The sequence below is a fragment of the Macrosteles quadrilineatus genome, unplaced genomic scaffold (genome assembly GCF_028750875.1).
Source record: "Macrosteles quadrilineatus isolate MER2022 unplaced genomic scaffold, UCM_ALF_1.0 Scaffold_10__1_contigs__length_6754688, whole genome shotgun sequence".
Lineage (NCBI taxonomy): Eukaryota > Metazoa > Arthropoda > Insecta > Hemiptera > Cicadellidae > Macrosteles > Macrosteles quadrilineatus.
In genome coordinates this window covers 868,506-886,692 of record NW_026542603.1, presented here as the reverse complement: position 1 = coordinate 886,692, position 18,187 = coordinate 868,506, and the positions used below count along the sequence as shown (strand labels likewise).

The 18,187-nt window shown below is 42.8% G+C and overlaps 1 protein-coding gene across 1 annotated transcript in view; it reads left to right on the top strand.

Moving 5' to 3' along the window:
* Positions 1-18,187, top strand: part of LOC129004686 (protein sneaky-like) — a 63,151-nt gene that overhangs the window by 20,051 nt on the left and 24,913 nt on the right. The window contains exons 8-12 of the mRNA XM_054433248.1: positions 9,289-9,443; positions 11,198-11,331; positions 12,489-12,684; positions 14,557-14,683; positions 16,615-16,731. Coding sequence (XP_054289223.1) covers positions 9,289-9,443; positions 11,198-11,331; positions 12,489-12,684; positions 14,557-14,683; positions 16,615-16,731 — 729 coding nt within the window. The remainder of the gene's footprint in view (positions 1-9,288; positions 9,444-11,197; positions 11,332-12,488; positions 12,685-14,556; positions 14,684-16,614; positions 16,732-18,187) is intronic.

Here is an 18,187-nt window from a genome sequence, read left to right as displayed (position 1 = left end):
CGCCAGTTCCTGCCTGCCAGTGACTAGCGGTGGCTATCGTTTATTTAATTACCATTAATTAGTTTCGAAATTACGATTTCTCCGTTCGCTTAACAAATAATTATCACGTCTAAAATTATATCTCGTTTTCACCGTTTTAATACCCCGAGACTTGTCGTCTATGTTCTAAACCCCGTCTTTAGCGGGTGAAAGAATCAAGTCTTGGGAGCAGCTGATTTGAACAATCAAACAGCTACGAATATTAATATTGAATCTATTTTTAAACCTATCACGTTAAATTCTCCGTTCGATTATATTGATTGGGCCCGACGACTCTGTAGGAATTATTACTTTTACCTTATATTCGATTTTATATTATTTACCAACGACTTTAGCCAGATAGTTCACAGTTTAATACGAGTATTTATATCACATTGGCTTAAGATTCAATACTCGTCGGCCCTACAGAGCCATTCTAAAAGTTAGGCAAAATTCTCCAAAACACTTAAGCGATGGCTGGGATGATATAGCTCCAACTAGGCGTCTGCAGGATTTCCTGAGCGCTTCTAGAGCTCTGAGCCTTCGATTAAATTTAAATAAATTGATCAGTCAAAGCCGTGACAACTTTGTATCGACCCCTGGATTTTTCTCGGCTCCTTCTGAGCACTCCGGGGAAGAAATTTGAGTGTGGCCGGTTCGAGGGGTAGGCCTAGCCTGACTTAGGTGAATACTAGTTTATTCCCCCCCTAGAATTTTGCGTCACATCTCTGGCGCCCGAACAGGGACTCGAAAACACGGTTTTGACTTCGAAATTTACACGAAATGACTGGAGAAACTAAATCCACGACTTCTAGTACCCCGACGACTATTGCCCGACCCGATACGCTACCGATCGGCCACGTGACGATATCCACGGTGGGAATTCAAACGTCAACGACGACCACGACCACGACGACGATCTCCCAAATACCTTCGACGATGGAGAGCATCCCGAAATCACCGTTGGACGACTCACGCGTCGGCTGGATTCATACTCTGAGCAAACAGCTCCTGATTGCTGAGATGACAAAATATCAGCTAGATACTGAGGGTAGCGTCGCCGAGCTCCGCAAACGTTTTTGCGATTATTGGAAGAACCCGTCGGGAGGTCGGTCAGCCGATGAACCCGATGGCGACAACAGCCTCGACAGCCTACGATACGCAAGTCCGACAGTGGCTGGCACCTCCTTCCGCGTACCAGGAGATGGCCAGCGTGCGAGAAATGCTCGGAGTCTCTCCAAACGCTGATTCCGAATCCGTTCAACGAGCCCTCGCGGCGTTGGTGAGGCGTCCGGCCTACATCCCGTCGACCGGGGAAGACATCCTATCGTACCCCGTGCCCTTCGGTCTACCGACGGAACGCGAATCCCGCGCGATGTTTGAGAGTCGCGGAGAACGGCCAATGACTTGCCTGACGACGCACGACCTGACACTACCTCGACAGTCTACCATACCGTCGCAAACGCAGACGATGCGCCGCGATTACGAAGACCGGACCTACGAGCAACAGACCCACCTTCCGCATCACGGGTTCGAAGACCGGACAAACCAGTGGTCACATCCCAACCAGGACCCGCGGACGTCGCGAATCCAACCCGGCTTCTCAACCTCACGTCCAGACAACCCTAACCCGTGGGGTGGGACGAGAGTGGGAGACGATACGCCGTCGTTGTGCAATCGGGTCCACAAGTGGAATCTGCGGTTTGACGGCAAGAAGGACCCGGTCTCGTTTCTAGAACGTCTGGAGGAGTTGGCGGAAGCCTACTCGATCGACCTCAATGAAGTGACGAAGGCGCTGCCAGATCTTCTTCACGGCCCGGCGTTGCTTTGGCACCGTAACTGTCGCGGTAGTTGGCGCTCGTAAGGAGATTTTAAACGCCAGTTCGAGGATCAATTTCTTCCACCGTTGTACCATCAGGACCAGATGACGAGGTAAGGCGACGGACACAAGGCGAGCGCGAATCCATTCGGGACTACGTCGTCGCGCTCTCAACGCTGATTCGGAGGAGCGGTACGTTCTCGGAACAAGGGAAGCTTGACCTCGTTTACCGCAACATGCGCCCGGAGTACAAATTAACCATACGTCGTGCCGATTTTTGTACTCTGGAGGAGTTGCTGGAAAGAGCTGAGGGGTACGAGGCGTATGTACATTGCCGACAGACCTTCCGTCCGCCGCCACCACCTTCGATGTCGCTGATCCCGGAAACAGCCTACGTTCGAGATCGGAAAGTCGACCGGGTCTACAACAGCGCGGCGATTAATCGCTGGTCGGACGACCATGCCGAGGAATCCGAGGTGACGGCCAGGTCACGACCTGGTAAACCCTTGGAGGACGGCCGCAAGAGAACGACGTTTGCTCGGTCCAACTCCCGTGACCCTTCGCCACGAGACGACTACAGGCGGAGGCGGACACCGGACTCTACGAGAACCAGATCGCCCGGTACGACGAACGAACGAGCGGCAGGCTCTCGGCAATTCGTGTGCTGGAACTGCGACGAAACCGGACATCTGTTTCGCGAGTGTTCGAAGCCCAAGGTCCTGCGTTGCTACCACTGCAAGAGGGTAGGCATCTCGACGCGTCGTTGCAACTGCGTCTCGGGAAACGGACATCGGGTTCAGTCTGCGGGAGGTCACCTGAGCCCCGTAGAACGAAACGTCGTACGACCTCCGAGGAGTGGAATCGCTGGCTTGGCTTCATAACGGAATTCACGGGAACCGTCAGCCGCGAACGCACCCACAGAGATGACCGACCCTTCGTCGACGTGGTCATCTCAGGTGAGACGTTCAGCGCCCTCGTCGATACCGGCTCGTCGGTCAGTCTGATTGGAGATCGCGCCGTATGTCACCTTCGGACGTGCGGCAGCGTACCCGACCAGGCTGACGTCAACCTACGTATGGCCAACGGAGCGAGTTGCCGTGTCTTGGATCGGTACAGAGTGGACGGTGAAATCGCGGGCCAGACGTATTCGTGGGATGCCCTGTATGTCCCGAACCTGAGTGTGGAGGTGGTACTCGGCATTCGGTGTATTACTGACCTCGCTCTTGTCAGTGTACACACCGCTGTACAGAACCTCCGCAACGACGACGTTCCCCCGTCCTGTCCGGTCAACGCTATTCAGACATTGACCTCCGACGAAGACACGCGACTCGCGGAATTCCTGGAACGCGAACTACCACTGTTTGACGACGTTTCGGGGAAGACGGCGTTGGCTGAGCACACGATACGGCTCAAAGAAAACGCCGCTCCCGTCAAGCAACGGTATTATCCCAGGAATCCCGCGATGCAAGCTATCATCGACGAAGAGGTGGCGACGATGCTCCGCGATGGTGTTATAGAACCATCGGATAGCCCTTGGAGTTCGCCAGTCGTGCTGACGAGGAAGAGCAACGGAAAGTTTCGGTTTTGCATCGATATGCGCAAAGTCAACGAATGCTCTGTCCCCGACACGTATCCGCTGCCCAGAATCAACGCGATTCTGGAGAAACTACGGCCGGCGAGGTACATCAGCACACTGGACTTAAAACAAGGCTATTGGCAGGTGCCGTTAGCGAAGGAAAGCCGACCGATCACCGCGTTCACCGTACCCGGGTTAGGCCTATTCCAGTTCACGGTTATGCCCTTTGGACTCCATTCCGCCGGAGCGACCTTTCAACGCCTCCTGGACAAGGTCATCGGTCCGGAGCTTGAGCCGAAGGTGTTCCCCTACCTCGACGACCTCGTTGTGGTGTCCGCCACGTTTACTGAGCACTTGCAGATCCTCCGGGTGGTCTTCGAACGCCTTAGAAAGGCTGGCCTACGTTTAAACCCAGAGAAGTGTAACTTCTGCAAAAAGGAGCTCAGATATCTCGGACACGTCGTCAACAACGAGGGGATATCGACCGACCCAGAGAAGGTCCGTGCTATCGCCGAGTTCCCGCGGCCTACGAACGGCAAAACCCTACGGAGCTTTCTCGGTCTCGCATCTTGGTACCGTCGTTTCGTGGACAGGTTTGCCCAAGTAACCGCCCCGATGCGACAACTGTTGAAGAAGAACGCTCGGTGGCTGTGGGGCCCTGAACAGGAGGAATCGTTCGAGGAACTGAAACGACGCCTCACCTCCGCTCCTGTCTTGGCCTGTCCCGACTTCTCGGTCCCGTTTGTCCTCCAGACCGACGCGTCGACCATCGGTCTTGGAGCCGCTCTCACGCAGAACCAAGAATCCGGCGAAGTCGTAATCGCTTACGCTAGCCGACTGCTTACGGACCAAGAGAAGAATTATACAACGACGGAGTTAGAGTGTCTTGCGTTGGTTTGGGCGACCCGAAAATTCAAGCCGTACCTTGAGGGTTACAAGTTCGTCGCCATAACCGACCACGTCGCGCTGAAATGGCTAATGAGGCTACACGAGCCTAGCGGACGCCTAGCGCGGTGGGTGATGGAACTTCAGCAGTACACCTTCGAGATCAAGTACCGGAAGGGCACCCTGAACCATGTCGCCGACGCGTTGTCGAGGCAACCCGTGACCAACAAGGGCCAATCGGGCCTGGTCGCGGTGAGTCATCTCACATCGGAGGTGACAGACGCGCCTCGCGAGCGACGCACGACCAGACGCAGGGAATCGACGAGACCGGGAGACCAACCGAGTGACGCGACGCAATCCGACGCACGTCCCGACGAAGCCAACGACGTCCCTCCGACTGATTGGTACGACCGGTTGTACGCAGCTGTGACCGCCAACCCACGACGCTATCCGCGATATCAAATCGTGGAGAACCGCCTTTACCGAACCTCCCAACGCCATGGGAGTGGTGGTAAGCTGTCCTGGAGAATGTGCGTTCCTCCAGGGCAAGTAGAGGCGGTACTACGACAGAACCACGATGACGCTACGGCAGGACACCTGGGTGTCAAGAAAACGCTTCACCGTGTAGGGCCCGAATATTTTTGGCCTGGATGGCGTCGGGAGACGAAAGCCTACGTGAGATCCTGTGATGCCTGCCAAAAGTACAAGGTGGCGCAGACGAAACCGGCAGGGAAGATGTACTTCCGGGCTCCAAAAGGTCCGTGGTACACGGTGTCCGCCGACCTAGTGGGTCCGCTACCCAGATCGGGCAAGGGCCACCGATTCCTGCTGGTGATCCAGGACACGTACAGCAAGTGGGTTGAGTTATGTCCTATCGGGTCAGCAACGGCCAAGAACGTTGTCAGCAAAACTAAAGAGATGCTCCTTCGATACGGAGCACCAGAGTCCATAATCACTGACAATGGGACTCAGTTCGTTTCGAACCTCTTTAGGGACCTGGCGACGGATTGGGACATAACTTTTACGAACACAGCTCCCTACAGTCCGCAATCGAACCCGGTAGAACGAGTCAACCGCGTTTGAAGACCATGATCTCTCAGTTCGTGAAGGAGAATCATAGGTCATGGGACGCCCATATTGCCGAGCTCCAGTTCGCCATAAACACCGCCGTCCACGATTCAACGGGTTACACGCCGGCGATGTTAACGTTAGGCCGCGAACTCAGAGTCCCGAAAGCTGTTCGAGGGAAAACGTTGGAGGCGACACCCGACGTTGACGGACAGCCAACGCTCGCCGAAGTCCACGACAGACGAACGCAAGAATTCTGACGCATCTACGAGAAGGTCCACGCCAACCTCAAGACCGCCTACGAGCAGCAGGCGAGGTACTACAACCTCCACCGACGGGAGGTGAAGTACCATAACGGCGATCGCGTGCTGCGGCGAATTCACACGCTGTCTTCCGCGGCCGACGCCGTGGTCGGGAAGCTCGCGCCCAAGTTCGACGGACCCTGCGAGGTTGAGGAGCGGCGTGGGGCCAACATCTACACGGTGAGAGACGTGCGCACGGGGCTGTCACACGTAGTTCACGTGAAGGACCTGAAGCCCTACCACCAACGTTGAGGGCCGAAGAATCATTCCCCTACGGATGATTCAGAAGTTTTTTTTGTTTTATCGTCCATCCTTTTTTTTCGATTTTACGAGAGGTGTTTTTATACCAGTTGGTCTTTATTTTCGTTTAAGAAGTCCTTTTTATTTTGTTTTCAAGAAGATTTTATTTTTTCGTTTCCTTTTCCCTCTCATACACGACCTCTTCTTCACGTCGCCGTTTCTTCAGCTACCCCTTCTACGAGACCTTTGGACCATCCCCCCTACGTTTGGAATCTTTTTTTCTCTTTTTTTGTGAAGTTGGTAAGGGGTGTGAGGTACCAAATTTTAAAGGGGGTAAAAACGTATTGCTAGTCAACAAACACCATAACTTACCCGATTTTTATCCACAACATCCTAATCCTAGGCCTATGTGTTGGCCCTAGCTTGGGCTATGGGCCAAAGAACGTAGGCCTACTTTTGATAACAGTGAAGTACACGAACACACCCACAACTACATATTTATTCTTAATAGCAATCCTTTTCACCAAATAAAGTTAAAACGACCGATTTTACGAATATTTAACGCCGATTACAACATCACTTAGCCTCAAAATGGTGTTTGTTGACCAACGACAGACGACAACTAGACCGGCTCAACAGGCAAATCCCCGATCAGCTGTTGGCTAGTTTCCGAAATCGCCACCGCAGCGCTTGAGCCGCGGCCGAGGAAATCGGGACTTGAGCCGGACAAGGATTATTCGCTGTTCAACCGTCGACTTGTTCACGAGAAGCTCTTACGACTGTACGATATTATTACGAAGGTTAGCTACTATATTAGTTAGGCCCCTTTTTACGTTTTACGTTATTTCTGTTTTACCTTACGCATACTTAACACGTTCGCGGCGGCACGTCAAATGGCGGGCGTATCCCCAGTGCGGCGCGGCCCTCAGCGTCGAACAAACCCGATTGCCGCGTGTGATTGGCTTTCCAATTTCGGTCTGACGTATAGCAAATAACGTGCGAGGATGTCCTGTTTTACAACAAGAGTCGACGTAGTTCGCTAAACACGCACAGATAGCAGCACTGCTTGTAACGTAGCCGGTCTCATTGGAATTGTATTGCCAAATGGAGGGAAAAAGACGGGACAAAAAGTACATTTTTGAGATTGTCAGACGAGGATTTTACGGGGAAATTTACTACCAACCTACACCACAAAAAATACAGTATACTATTAAGCAGTGCTGTGCGAGGTTTTAAGTTTCTAGCTCTAATCCTAGCTTAAAGAAAAATCATTTCGTACTGCATTGCAGCTTGGGAGCGATCGCACCCACCAGGATGGCATTAGGGTTCCGTATGGGAGCGATTGCTCCCATGCCGCCGCGAACGTGTTAACTTATTATACCTTTTCGTTTTCTTAATATTCCGTTTCGAATTATCTAAATTTAATATCTTAACTTGAGTCTTGACCCGCCAGTTCCTGCCTGCCAGTGACTAGCGGTGGCTATCGTTTATTTAATTACCATTAATTAGTTTCGAAATTACGATTTCTCCGTTCGCTTAACAAATAATTATCACGTCTAAAATTATATCTCGTTTTCACCGTTTTAATACCCCGAGACTTGTCGTCTATGTTCTATGTTGTCTATGTTGTCTTTGGCGGGTGAAAGGATCAAGTCTTGGGAGCAGCTGATTTGAACAATCAAACAGCTACGAATATTAATATTGAATCTATTTTTAAACCTATCACGTTAAATTCTCCGTTCGATTATATTGATTGGGCCCGACGACTCTGTAGGAATTATTACTTTTACCTTATATTCGATTTTATATTATTTACCAACGACTTTAGCCAGATAGTTCACAGTTTAATACGAGTATTTATATCACATTGGCTTAAGATTGAATACTCGTCGGCCCTACAGAGCCATTCTAAAAGTTAGGCAAAATTCTCCAAAACACTTAAGCGATGGCTGGGATGATATAGCTCCAACTGGGCGTCTGCAGGATTTCCTGAGCGCTTCTAGAGCTCTGAGCCTTCGATTAAATTTAAATAAATTGATCAGTCAAAGCCGTGACAACTTCGTATCGACCCCTGGATTTTTCTCGGCTCCTTCTGAGCACTCCGGGGAAGAAATTTGAGTGTGGCCGGTTCTAGGGGTAGGCCTAGCCTGACTTAGGTGAATACTAGTTTATTCCCCCCCTAGAATTTTGCGTCACAATTTAAATAACATTAGATTTAACGAGTAAAGTACTCAGGTTTGCTGCTAATCGGAAAGGGAAAAATATACATAAAAAAGTTATAACGATTAGTGTTTTTTGTCTGCGGCGACTTAAAAAATGACAGAGTAATCAGTCCCGAGTCTAGGTCTTACCATGCCATCAACGGTAATAGCGCTAAGGGATTCGCTGCTCTTTGTAGGCTTATGACAAATGCCGGCGGTCCCTGCTCTTGCAACACCACCTACTTATGCCTGCTGTCCAATCAGTGCTCTTGCACAGTGCTAAGGTCTTGGACCATGTGCTGGAAAGGTGTGTCTTCCATGACCGGCTTTCCCATATTCAGTGTCGAGGGCCTCGCGAGTTGCTTCTGCCTACAGCACGGTCAACGAGCCTGCAGTCATGGTGATTGCTGGTGTCATCCCCGTCTTACATCTCGCAAGGGAGCGACAGCCGATTTACCGCTTCAATCCCTGCAAATTTATGGGGAGCTGCCTTAGAAGTAGCTCCGAGCGCTCTCATTGGCTGATAGATGCACAAGTGACATGTATTAGCCACTTGTTGATCTGTCATTTCACTTAATGTGTCACTCACTACACTACCTCAGTTTAGTCAGTGTCAAGTCAATAGTTGTATGCTTCGAATAAAGTGTTTGGGCTATGAAATGCTGAAATGTAACCAGCAGTGTTCATGTATTAGAATAATTAATAATTATTAATTATATGGTGTTCAGTTGCATTTAAATTTTGTCGCTTATAGAAATATACGATGAAAAATGTTTAAACGTAAATAATTATTGTTTGGAATATATCATTGGAAGACAAGATTTTTATCAAAGAGGAGTAGTGTAGGCCAACTCCAAAACTATATTACATAATTTTGAGTTAAGGTATTTTTGTAATTATATGGGATATAATTTGTAATCATAGGCCTATATAAAAAATTAATTCCATTTCTTAAAACAGGAACATTGTGTAATATTGTTTCAGAAAGGTTTTAATGGAACTTTTTTAATACAAATATTTGGGATCAATAAACAACGAAGAGTCAGAAAAGTCATCAATATAAAACCCATACTAGTAACCCATACTATATTAACCCATACTACTCCCTCCATGTTGGCATTTTCCCTTCCACAAGGCCTGTGAGCCTCCCAACTAAATGCATGTTTTAACATGTTTTAGTGTTTACTTATGGAGGATACGACTGTGACCCTTCATCCGTAGTCAGTAGTTGTATTGGAAAAGGATACATAGACCTAAGAAATGCACCTGATAAACTTCAAAATAAAGTTATAGAAGAGCGTATCCAGTATAAACTAATTAAGCCTCCTAACATTGTAAGTATAAGTCTATCCATATCTTATTATTAATGATACTACACTTTCTTAGACAAAAATATTTACAGATACATTTTATGAATTGTGTTTCTGTTTCTAAGATTGTGACTTTTATGTTAAGGATGTAACATACAGCACAAGGGCCTAGGTTTTTAGGATTTTTGTGAGGATAGCTGGCTGATGACTGTAGGACGAGAGGACAATGAGTCTCACTGTCCATCTTCATCGTTCATCCCTCTCCCAGCGATATCGCCATCTTCCGTAGTGCGTTCTCGGGCTTCAGTACGGCTCGAGTCACCGTTCCCATCAAAGATCCGCTTCTGTTCAAAAGCAAGGAGATCAATGGGAATTACCCCTGCAACTACGAGGACCGCTGGCTCTGACACTGTACAATACGCCGAGGCGATCTGAAGAGCGCTTCTACTCTGGACTGTTGTCATCTTTCTTCTTAGTCTTTTGTTTCGAGTGCCTCTGCCCATGTCTCACATCCGAAAAGAGGAACGGAGTGAACAACGGACATCAGAACTCACTGCCTGCTGTCAACTGGTCCACCGATATTCCTCATCAGCCTGCTCAGATTGGCAACAATCCTTTCCGCTTTCTCAGTCGCAAACATTATCTGTTCTCGGAAAGTTAGTCGGACATCCAATCTCATTCTCAAGTACATAACTGCGGTTGACGGCCCAATTATAAACTCGGAATTTCTGAAAATAATTACATCCAGAACAACACTGTAATTTATACAAAATTCAAAAGATTATTTTTTCTAATATTATTTGTTATATATTTTTCGTATATCTTTTACATCATCTGTTTTAACTTAGTTTCAAATAAATTTATTATTAAGTAAATATTTACTTTTTGTACTGGTGTTGAAAAACAAAGCCTGACGATAGAAACATATAGTTTCTGAAAGCGCTTGTGAATAAAACAAATAATTTTATTTTATATTGGCCTTGTTGAACATATAAATTTAGTTATACATTTAATTATCAATTGGCAATATCTTCAATATAATTTATTCAATCTTGTATTTGTAACGACCCAAAACCTGTCGAGGGGTAAGAATCTGACTTTTTTTTCAAAGTTATAATTTACTACGTTTTGGGTAAACCGCGCCCGCGTTGACAACGGCATCGAAGGGGCAGGCTGAGAATGGTTCTACGTCATCGCAGAAAGCTCAATAACTACATATATTCTTAACTAATATGGGTTTGTATGAAATAAATAAATAAATCGACATTTTCATAATATAGCAAAGCAATGTTATAAATCAGGTCATATTGTCAAAATACAAATAACTTAAGACTAAGGAGTTATAAAAAACTAAAATAAACTAAAACTATAAAAATAAAATTGGCATAAACAAAATATTCCATATTGAAGAATTGAATATAAGTATGCATAGTATAACATCCAACGAGTTTTTAAGTCAATAGTGTTTCTTAAACATATCATTTAATAACAAGCCAAATTCAGTCTACTAATTAAATTTTCATGCTTTTGTTCAAATTTAAATTTGAATCTACGTACAAACCGAGAAATTTTGTATCATTGTGAACAGCAAAATTTTGGTCTTTCTCTAAACTCTTTTGCTTAAGCAGTATAACACTTTTATTATTTTATTCATACTAATGTCATGAAACAAATATAAATTAAAACAAAAATCGTTGAAGACATTGAACTACACATACGAGTAATACTTAGAACCACCATATAGCCTACTTTACTAAACAACCATGAACTTCTTTCAGGTAGGACTTCACTCAGTGGTTTCAATTACAAAAGAATTCATTCATGAAATTTATTTAAAAAAGACTTTAGCCGATGCCTTCTTGACCATTACGAGAACTTTTCTTGCTTTTTTGTTTATAATGGTAATTTTCAGGTGAGATAATTATGAGGTATAATTTTTAAACATAACTAATGTGTGGATTTTAAAATCTTTCTGATTAGGTTAGAAGGTTACTTATTATCATACACAAGAGCTATTTGTAAATTAAAGTCATTATTGAACTGCTGATGTGGTCAAACAAGCCAGTTCAAAGTTGAGAACAACTTGTGTATTTTATATCATGCACTACTGTTCTAGCTGGTTCCCACCCCTATTGGACGATTGGTCTCGTCAAATTAGTCAATTACGAAGTGAAGGAAAATCTACGCTCCCACCAAGTATGAAGATTTCTGTAGTGTAAGGCGTCCACCAAATATTAATAGTTGGTGGATGTGAATGGAGTAAAGTATGAAGTGGTTGAGGGGTACAGAGGTAGTTATCATCATTTGCACAATGGTGTATGACAGTCTTTTAGCAGTTTCGCTAGAAGCAGTGACCAGGGGTTAGTTTTGTTCATGGATTGTGTTGTGATTGAAACTGATAGGCGACTGCTCTATAAGACTATAGACTTCTGACCGGATGGAAATTGTTGAATGCTCGGTGCCATCCTGTTTTTGCGAATATGTATGGCCTTCTGAGAATTCTTTAAACCTCTCGTGCACATGTCATAATATGTCTAAACAGTTTCTTGCATACACATATATTAATTACCAATGAATTTAAATATGGGTTTATCTTATCCCCTTACCACAAAAAACCTGATTCACATAGTGGGAAGGGTGATATTCCCTTATATCGTTTTCAGCTATTAGACAAGGCATATCATCTTGAAGGGGTAGAAACTGCTGTTTGGAGTTGTTGTGAACTACATAAACAACACAGCGTTGGTCTCAGATATGAACCAGCTCTCTGGTCTCGTCAGAAGTTCAATGACCTTAACTTACAAACAGCTCTTGTTTCTATCACTACCGGTAATTAAATAAAGAATGTTAATATTTGTTTTCCAATTTTCTTTCTTAGTAAGTATTTTGTTTATTTCTTATCACAAAGGCTTGGTTGGGTTGGCAATTAAGTTCCAAGTGTATCAATACCATAGTTCGAAACTTAATGGTGAGGAATAAAAATAATCATTGATGAGATGATTACTTAGTTACCAACCCAGCCTCTTCTCTGATATTTTCCAGCTCATATTTGGATTGCTTTTGTTGCAGTGCCCAAACCTACCACAATAACTACCTACGATTCACAGACTATGATAACATTTATATAACAGCAGATTATAGGGTTTTGGATGCCCGACGCCGTAAATACAGCAAATCAACACTGCTTCCACAGACCAAAGTTGAGAGAAGATTGACAGCTGATCCATACAGTCTGTCACTGTCAAAGGCAGAAAAGTCTGGTTTGGTTAGTAGTAGCCTACAGTTCAATATGTCAGATATGTTTGGAATAGATTAGATTTTTACGATGCTGACACCCAAAAGAGAATGGAGAATGAGTGTTGAATGTATGAGATAAGAGCTCTATTACTGACTAAGTTCAGCTGGCTCTTTAGTCAGGACCATTATTGAGGAGCCCCTCACAACCCGACCTCCCGAATAAGAAGAAGCATGCCACCTCACTTGGTCAGATCAATAACTAGTCTAGGTCAGTTAACAATACTTCATTAGATACAAAATACTAGATACATGACATATTTAAAACTACTAGCAGCCTGTGTCACTTTGTGACTTTAAAATCCGTATAAATTTGATATAGGTATAGTTGATAAGGGTGAAAACAATTATGTCTCATCATATTCCTATTATTTGCACCGCAAGCCCTATTATTTTCATTGTATGCACGATTTCTTCGAGGCATCTTAGAAAAACTAAAAATACTAATGAAACATACAATGAAAACAGAAAACCTAACGCAAGTCATTTTCTTCTTTACATTTAAACAAATAACATTACAATAGTTTACTTGAATTCCCTAAGACATCAATAAAACATACTATGAAAACACAAAATCCTATCACAATACAATATCTAGCATAAATAATTTTCTTCTTTACATTTTATACAAATAATATTACAACATTTTACTTCAATTCACTTAAAGATCACCAACTAAAGAAAACCCCATTTTCGTATGGATGTAAACAAAATTGTATCATTGTCATCTGTTTGTAAACAAATGTTTGCTTGAAAAAGTTCAGATTATTGACAACAGAATAATTCAGCACAAACTATGAAATTTTAAAGCCTATAGGACATGGGCTTTCACGGGATATCATCCAAACCGGCAAAATGCACATCAGAGAATAGAGCTTTAAATTGATACTCAATATGCCTATAAAAATAAATATTTAGGGGTCGATATGCTGCACACGAAAATCCTAAAAATCCTTTTAATAATATAGGAGATACATATCATACTTCAGTCTATTCTAACTTATCATGTAGTTTAGTTACATTTTCTTCTGTCAGGCCTTGTTGTCCATGTTTTATTTTTATTTTTTATTTTATTTTTTTATTTTAAAGAGGTTGGTGGCCTCTTTTAACCTTGCATTTGCCCGTCCACATAGACTACAGATCTGTGCGTGGAACGTATCCAGCAAAGCAAGGGGTGAGCCGGTACAGTACAAAGGTGAACTGTACTGATAAATTTAGTGGCAGTGACCAGGATTCGAACCCACGACACTACTGCCTTGGGCCCGAAGTCTGCGACGCTACCGACTGAGCCACCGACTCACCCTGTCCCAATTTCACTTCATTCGGCTCACTTTGTTGATGATGTAGAACTTTTCAGTCTCTCCCTCTTAAAGTTCACCAGATATTCCATCTCCTCATCCATATTTGCATTTATCTCCCACTTTGCACCATGTTCCTAAACACTTTACTCTGAGCATTCCATTCAACAGATCCTTCTTGCTTTAATGAATCTTCATTATCTACAACCTCAGATCATGTAGTTCTACAACCTCCTATTTATTCTTCTCAGGAGTCTCCACTTGTCTGTTAGTGATCTTGGATCTTGGACTGCCCTGTTATTTTGGATTTTCTTAATCATCAAAGATTTTTAGACTGAGTTGAGTGTTGTTTCTCACAATCTAGGTCCTCTTAACATCACTTGCATGCATTGTGGCACATTTCTCTTCGCAGGGTTTTATTTTTAATAGTTAAGTTTTATTTCAATAGTTGTGGTCATATATTTTGTATGAATTCATATCCAAAAAGTATCAAAGAAACTATCTGTTTCCTAGCTGTCCGATAGTACATACATCTAATGTTACAGAACAAAGAGTTTTGGCTAATATGTGCCCTGATACTTGTTTGCTCAATTGTTCTTGGGATTGATTTCGCTCTGAGTGAAGCTTTGGATTGGATAAAAAACAATTTGGAGTTCTCATATTCAGAACAAGGTATGTGATACTAAAATCTATCATGTTATAAAGATGGGGTGCTTTTTATTTGTGTGCCTGTTAATTTGTTCTAGGTGAGCCAATAATGGGCTGACATTTATTTACGTAAAAGTAGATCATGAACCTGTCCAACATGGCTTATGATGTCCTTATGATTATCATGACGGGATTATCATGATCCTCTCAGGCAACCCCCTGTGGACCTTAAAATGCTCTAAGTGGTGCTTTTGGAAATAGCAGTGTTTGCTTGGTCTCCTTAACAGCGAAAAAATCAAAACAGTGATAAAGTTACGGTATAAACTTTGTTTGCATTTTAATAAGTTATTAATCTTCCTTACAACTGGTTGAATCAAACCGAATAAATTATATAAACAGAAACCAAAGATGTTAAATTAAATTAAATTGTACAGGGTGTTTATAAAAAAACTGATCGATTTTAAACAGTCATAGCTCTTTTATTTTTCATCACAATTTTTAAAATTAATGTTAAATCAAAGGCAATTTCCTTAAGTTTACGATGACACATTCACACTATCTTATTTCTACATGTTTTCCATTATTAGTTCTTAAATAATCAAGTCTGTGTTCGAGATCTGCCCAAACTCGCCACAACATCGGAACATCAATTTCATCAAATGCTTCTCTGATCTTTTGCTTCATTTCTTCCAGGCTGTTGACTTTGTTGGAGTAAACACGATCTTTTACAAACCCCCAAACAAACAAAAATCACATGGGGTAATGTCTGGCGACCTTGGTGGCCAAGGTATAGGTCCGTCACGGCCAATCCAACGATTTGGGAAATGTTCGTCGAGACAGTCACGAACAAACCGTCTCCAATAAAGTGGAGCGCCATTTAGTTGTAATATCAGGTTTGGTTGCCCATTTTCAAACTGTGGAATGGCTAAGTTTTCCAACATATCCACGAAAATGGTCCCATTGATATTTCTTTCGGCAAAAAAAGGGCCGATCAATCTGTTGCAAGATAAGGCGCACCAAACATTCACCTTCTCACTATCCCTAGTATGCTCCTGGTGAAAATGAGGATTCTCAGATCCCCATATCCTGACATTGTGTCTGTTCACCTTCCCTGATACATGAAACGTAGCTTCATCAGAAAAAAATATCCGGTTTAAGATGTTATTGTCAGTTTCTAAACGGTCGAGCATTGTAACTGCAAATTCTCTGCGTCTGGCCCAGCCTTGTCGCGTAATCTTTTGAACTATCTGTAACTTATAAGACCGAAAATGCAAAACTCTTTTTAACACTTTGTGTAGAGTGGAATGCTTAATATTCAACTCTCGAGCTGCAGATCTTGTTGATTGTCTCGGATTATTAAGAAATGATTGATTAATTCTTTGAACATTTTCTTTACTTACCCTTGGACGACCATTGCCTTTTCTGTGATGTATGCTCCCATGGGTCATGAACTTCTCATACCATGCTTTTATCGTGTTCTTTGAAGGAGGATTTCCGTTAAATCTCCTTCTAAATCCACGCTGAACAGCAAGAGGAGACTTAGTTTCTATTAACCACTCGACATACTGCGTCTTCACTCGAGGATCCATCGTAAAATGTTACTTATTTGTTTTTGTTTATCACACAACAATGTAAGAAGGTACTGCTAATAAAAACAGCTGATTATAAAACTTTTTGAGTTTCCCTAACAAATAATGAAAACTAGAGGTTTCTACCTCTAACACGGAATGAGTGAGACAAAGTTAAAATCGATCAGGTTTTTTATAAACCTGATAAACTATCTTTTTCTGGTTGATACAAAATTGATCAATTTTATCAATAGAAATACAACATTTTAGTATGCCTCAATATAACTACTTGGTATGGTTGAAACTGGTTGCCCTATAGCAACATTGTGGACTGCATAAATGCAGGTACATATTCAAATTTTTAGCATTATTATTTTGTTGTTAAAGGACAACACAAGTTTAAAATTGATGTTGAAGGAATTGGGTTTGTAGCTTCCCTTGTTAGATCAATTATCCAAAGTTTCAACTTTAACAAAGAACTGAAAGGAGAAGTCAGTAACAGAGGTAAGTCCCAGCAATAAATTAGCCTTGCATCCTCATTTAGATTTTGCACTTCTTCTTCATCATCATCATTAATCTAGCACCTCCAGTTTCCCAGCAGAGCTTCAATCTATCAAATCAAATCAAATAATCTTTATTCATTATTAGTATTTACATGAATACATTGAACAGGGTCAAATTTTATAACAACACTAGCAGTTACCCGGCGCGCGTTGCTGCGCTTAACAACTATTATTGTAAATGGTAATTTGTTCTTTACGATGAATAATAAAAGTGTGTACCAAAAATAAAAATAGAATATTTTACTTAATTGCCAGTGAATAGGGCCTAAACAATTTTTTTTGTTTTTTCTATAAGTTTTTAGACGTACCTACCACCACGTGAGCACGCAACATACAGCTGTCCGTGTGAAAAGCATGCATTTTCAAAATTTAAACCGACGATAGTCAGGGTTTGCCCTAGTGCCTTATAATGGTGATTGGGAAAGAAAGACAAAAAAAGGAAATTGTAGTTGCTTCAATTCAGAGGGTAATTTGGATGAAGTCATCAGTATTCTTGGGATTAAGACTATTTCTCCTTTTAAGTGGATTTAAGTTTCGCATTAGTATTAATGGAGTTCCTTCTTTTAATGCCAGTAATGGCATTTGAATACCTGAGATAGCACGCACGATTATTATTCACTTAATAATTTATGTTAGATTGTGTGGGTATAGAACAAATGATAAAAATATTAAGGCATTACCATCCCTTTTATTGTTTACTAGCTGCTGTGCCCGTGCTTCGCAACGGGAAGATACGTACCAAACGTCCATACTGCCTAATCCAAACACTTGTTAAGTAGATTGAATTTTTAAACAAATAGCCATCAAATTTACATTTATACATTTTTGTAGTATGCCCTACATTGTAATTACCCTACTAAAATATATCAATAACATAATTTTCATAACTTATGGTTATAGAATTTTTCTTCATTTCAATAATCAATTGCATAAATAAACCTACCACATAGTTGTGTAAATTACATAATGTTTACAATTAACATATGTTCTTATTTTTAATTTCTGACAACAGCTGGAGTTACATAACAACGTCTGTTTCCCATTAATCTTATGGAGAAATACGAAACTTTAAAGGGCCCCATGGCCTCACCCTAATTATTTCCCTAAAAAGAGAGTTTCCTGCACAACTTCACGTTTCGCTCTTTCCAAATGACACCAAAAACATGCCAATTGGTTTAGTAGTTTCGGAGGAGTAAATGTCACAGAAAAACCTGCTTGCGTATTAAATAAGTTAAAAATCCCTCACCTCAGAATTTTGAAAGCCCGTGGAGCAGATACTAGTTCAATATCGAAGGGGGGGGGGGGGGGGTAGTTCTAATCGTCGGAGCGGTAGCTTGATTTTTGTCCAATTTGAGTCCAATCGGTTCAGTAGCTTATAGTTTATCTCATACAAACAC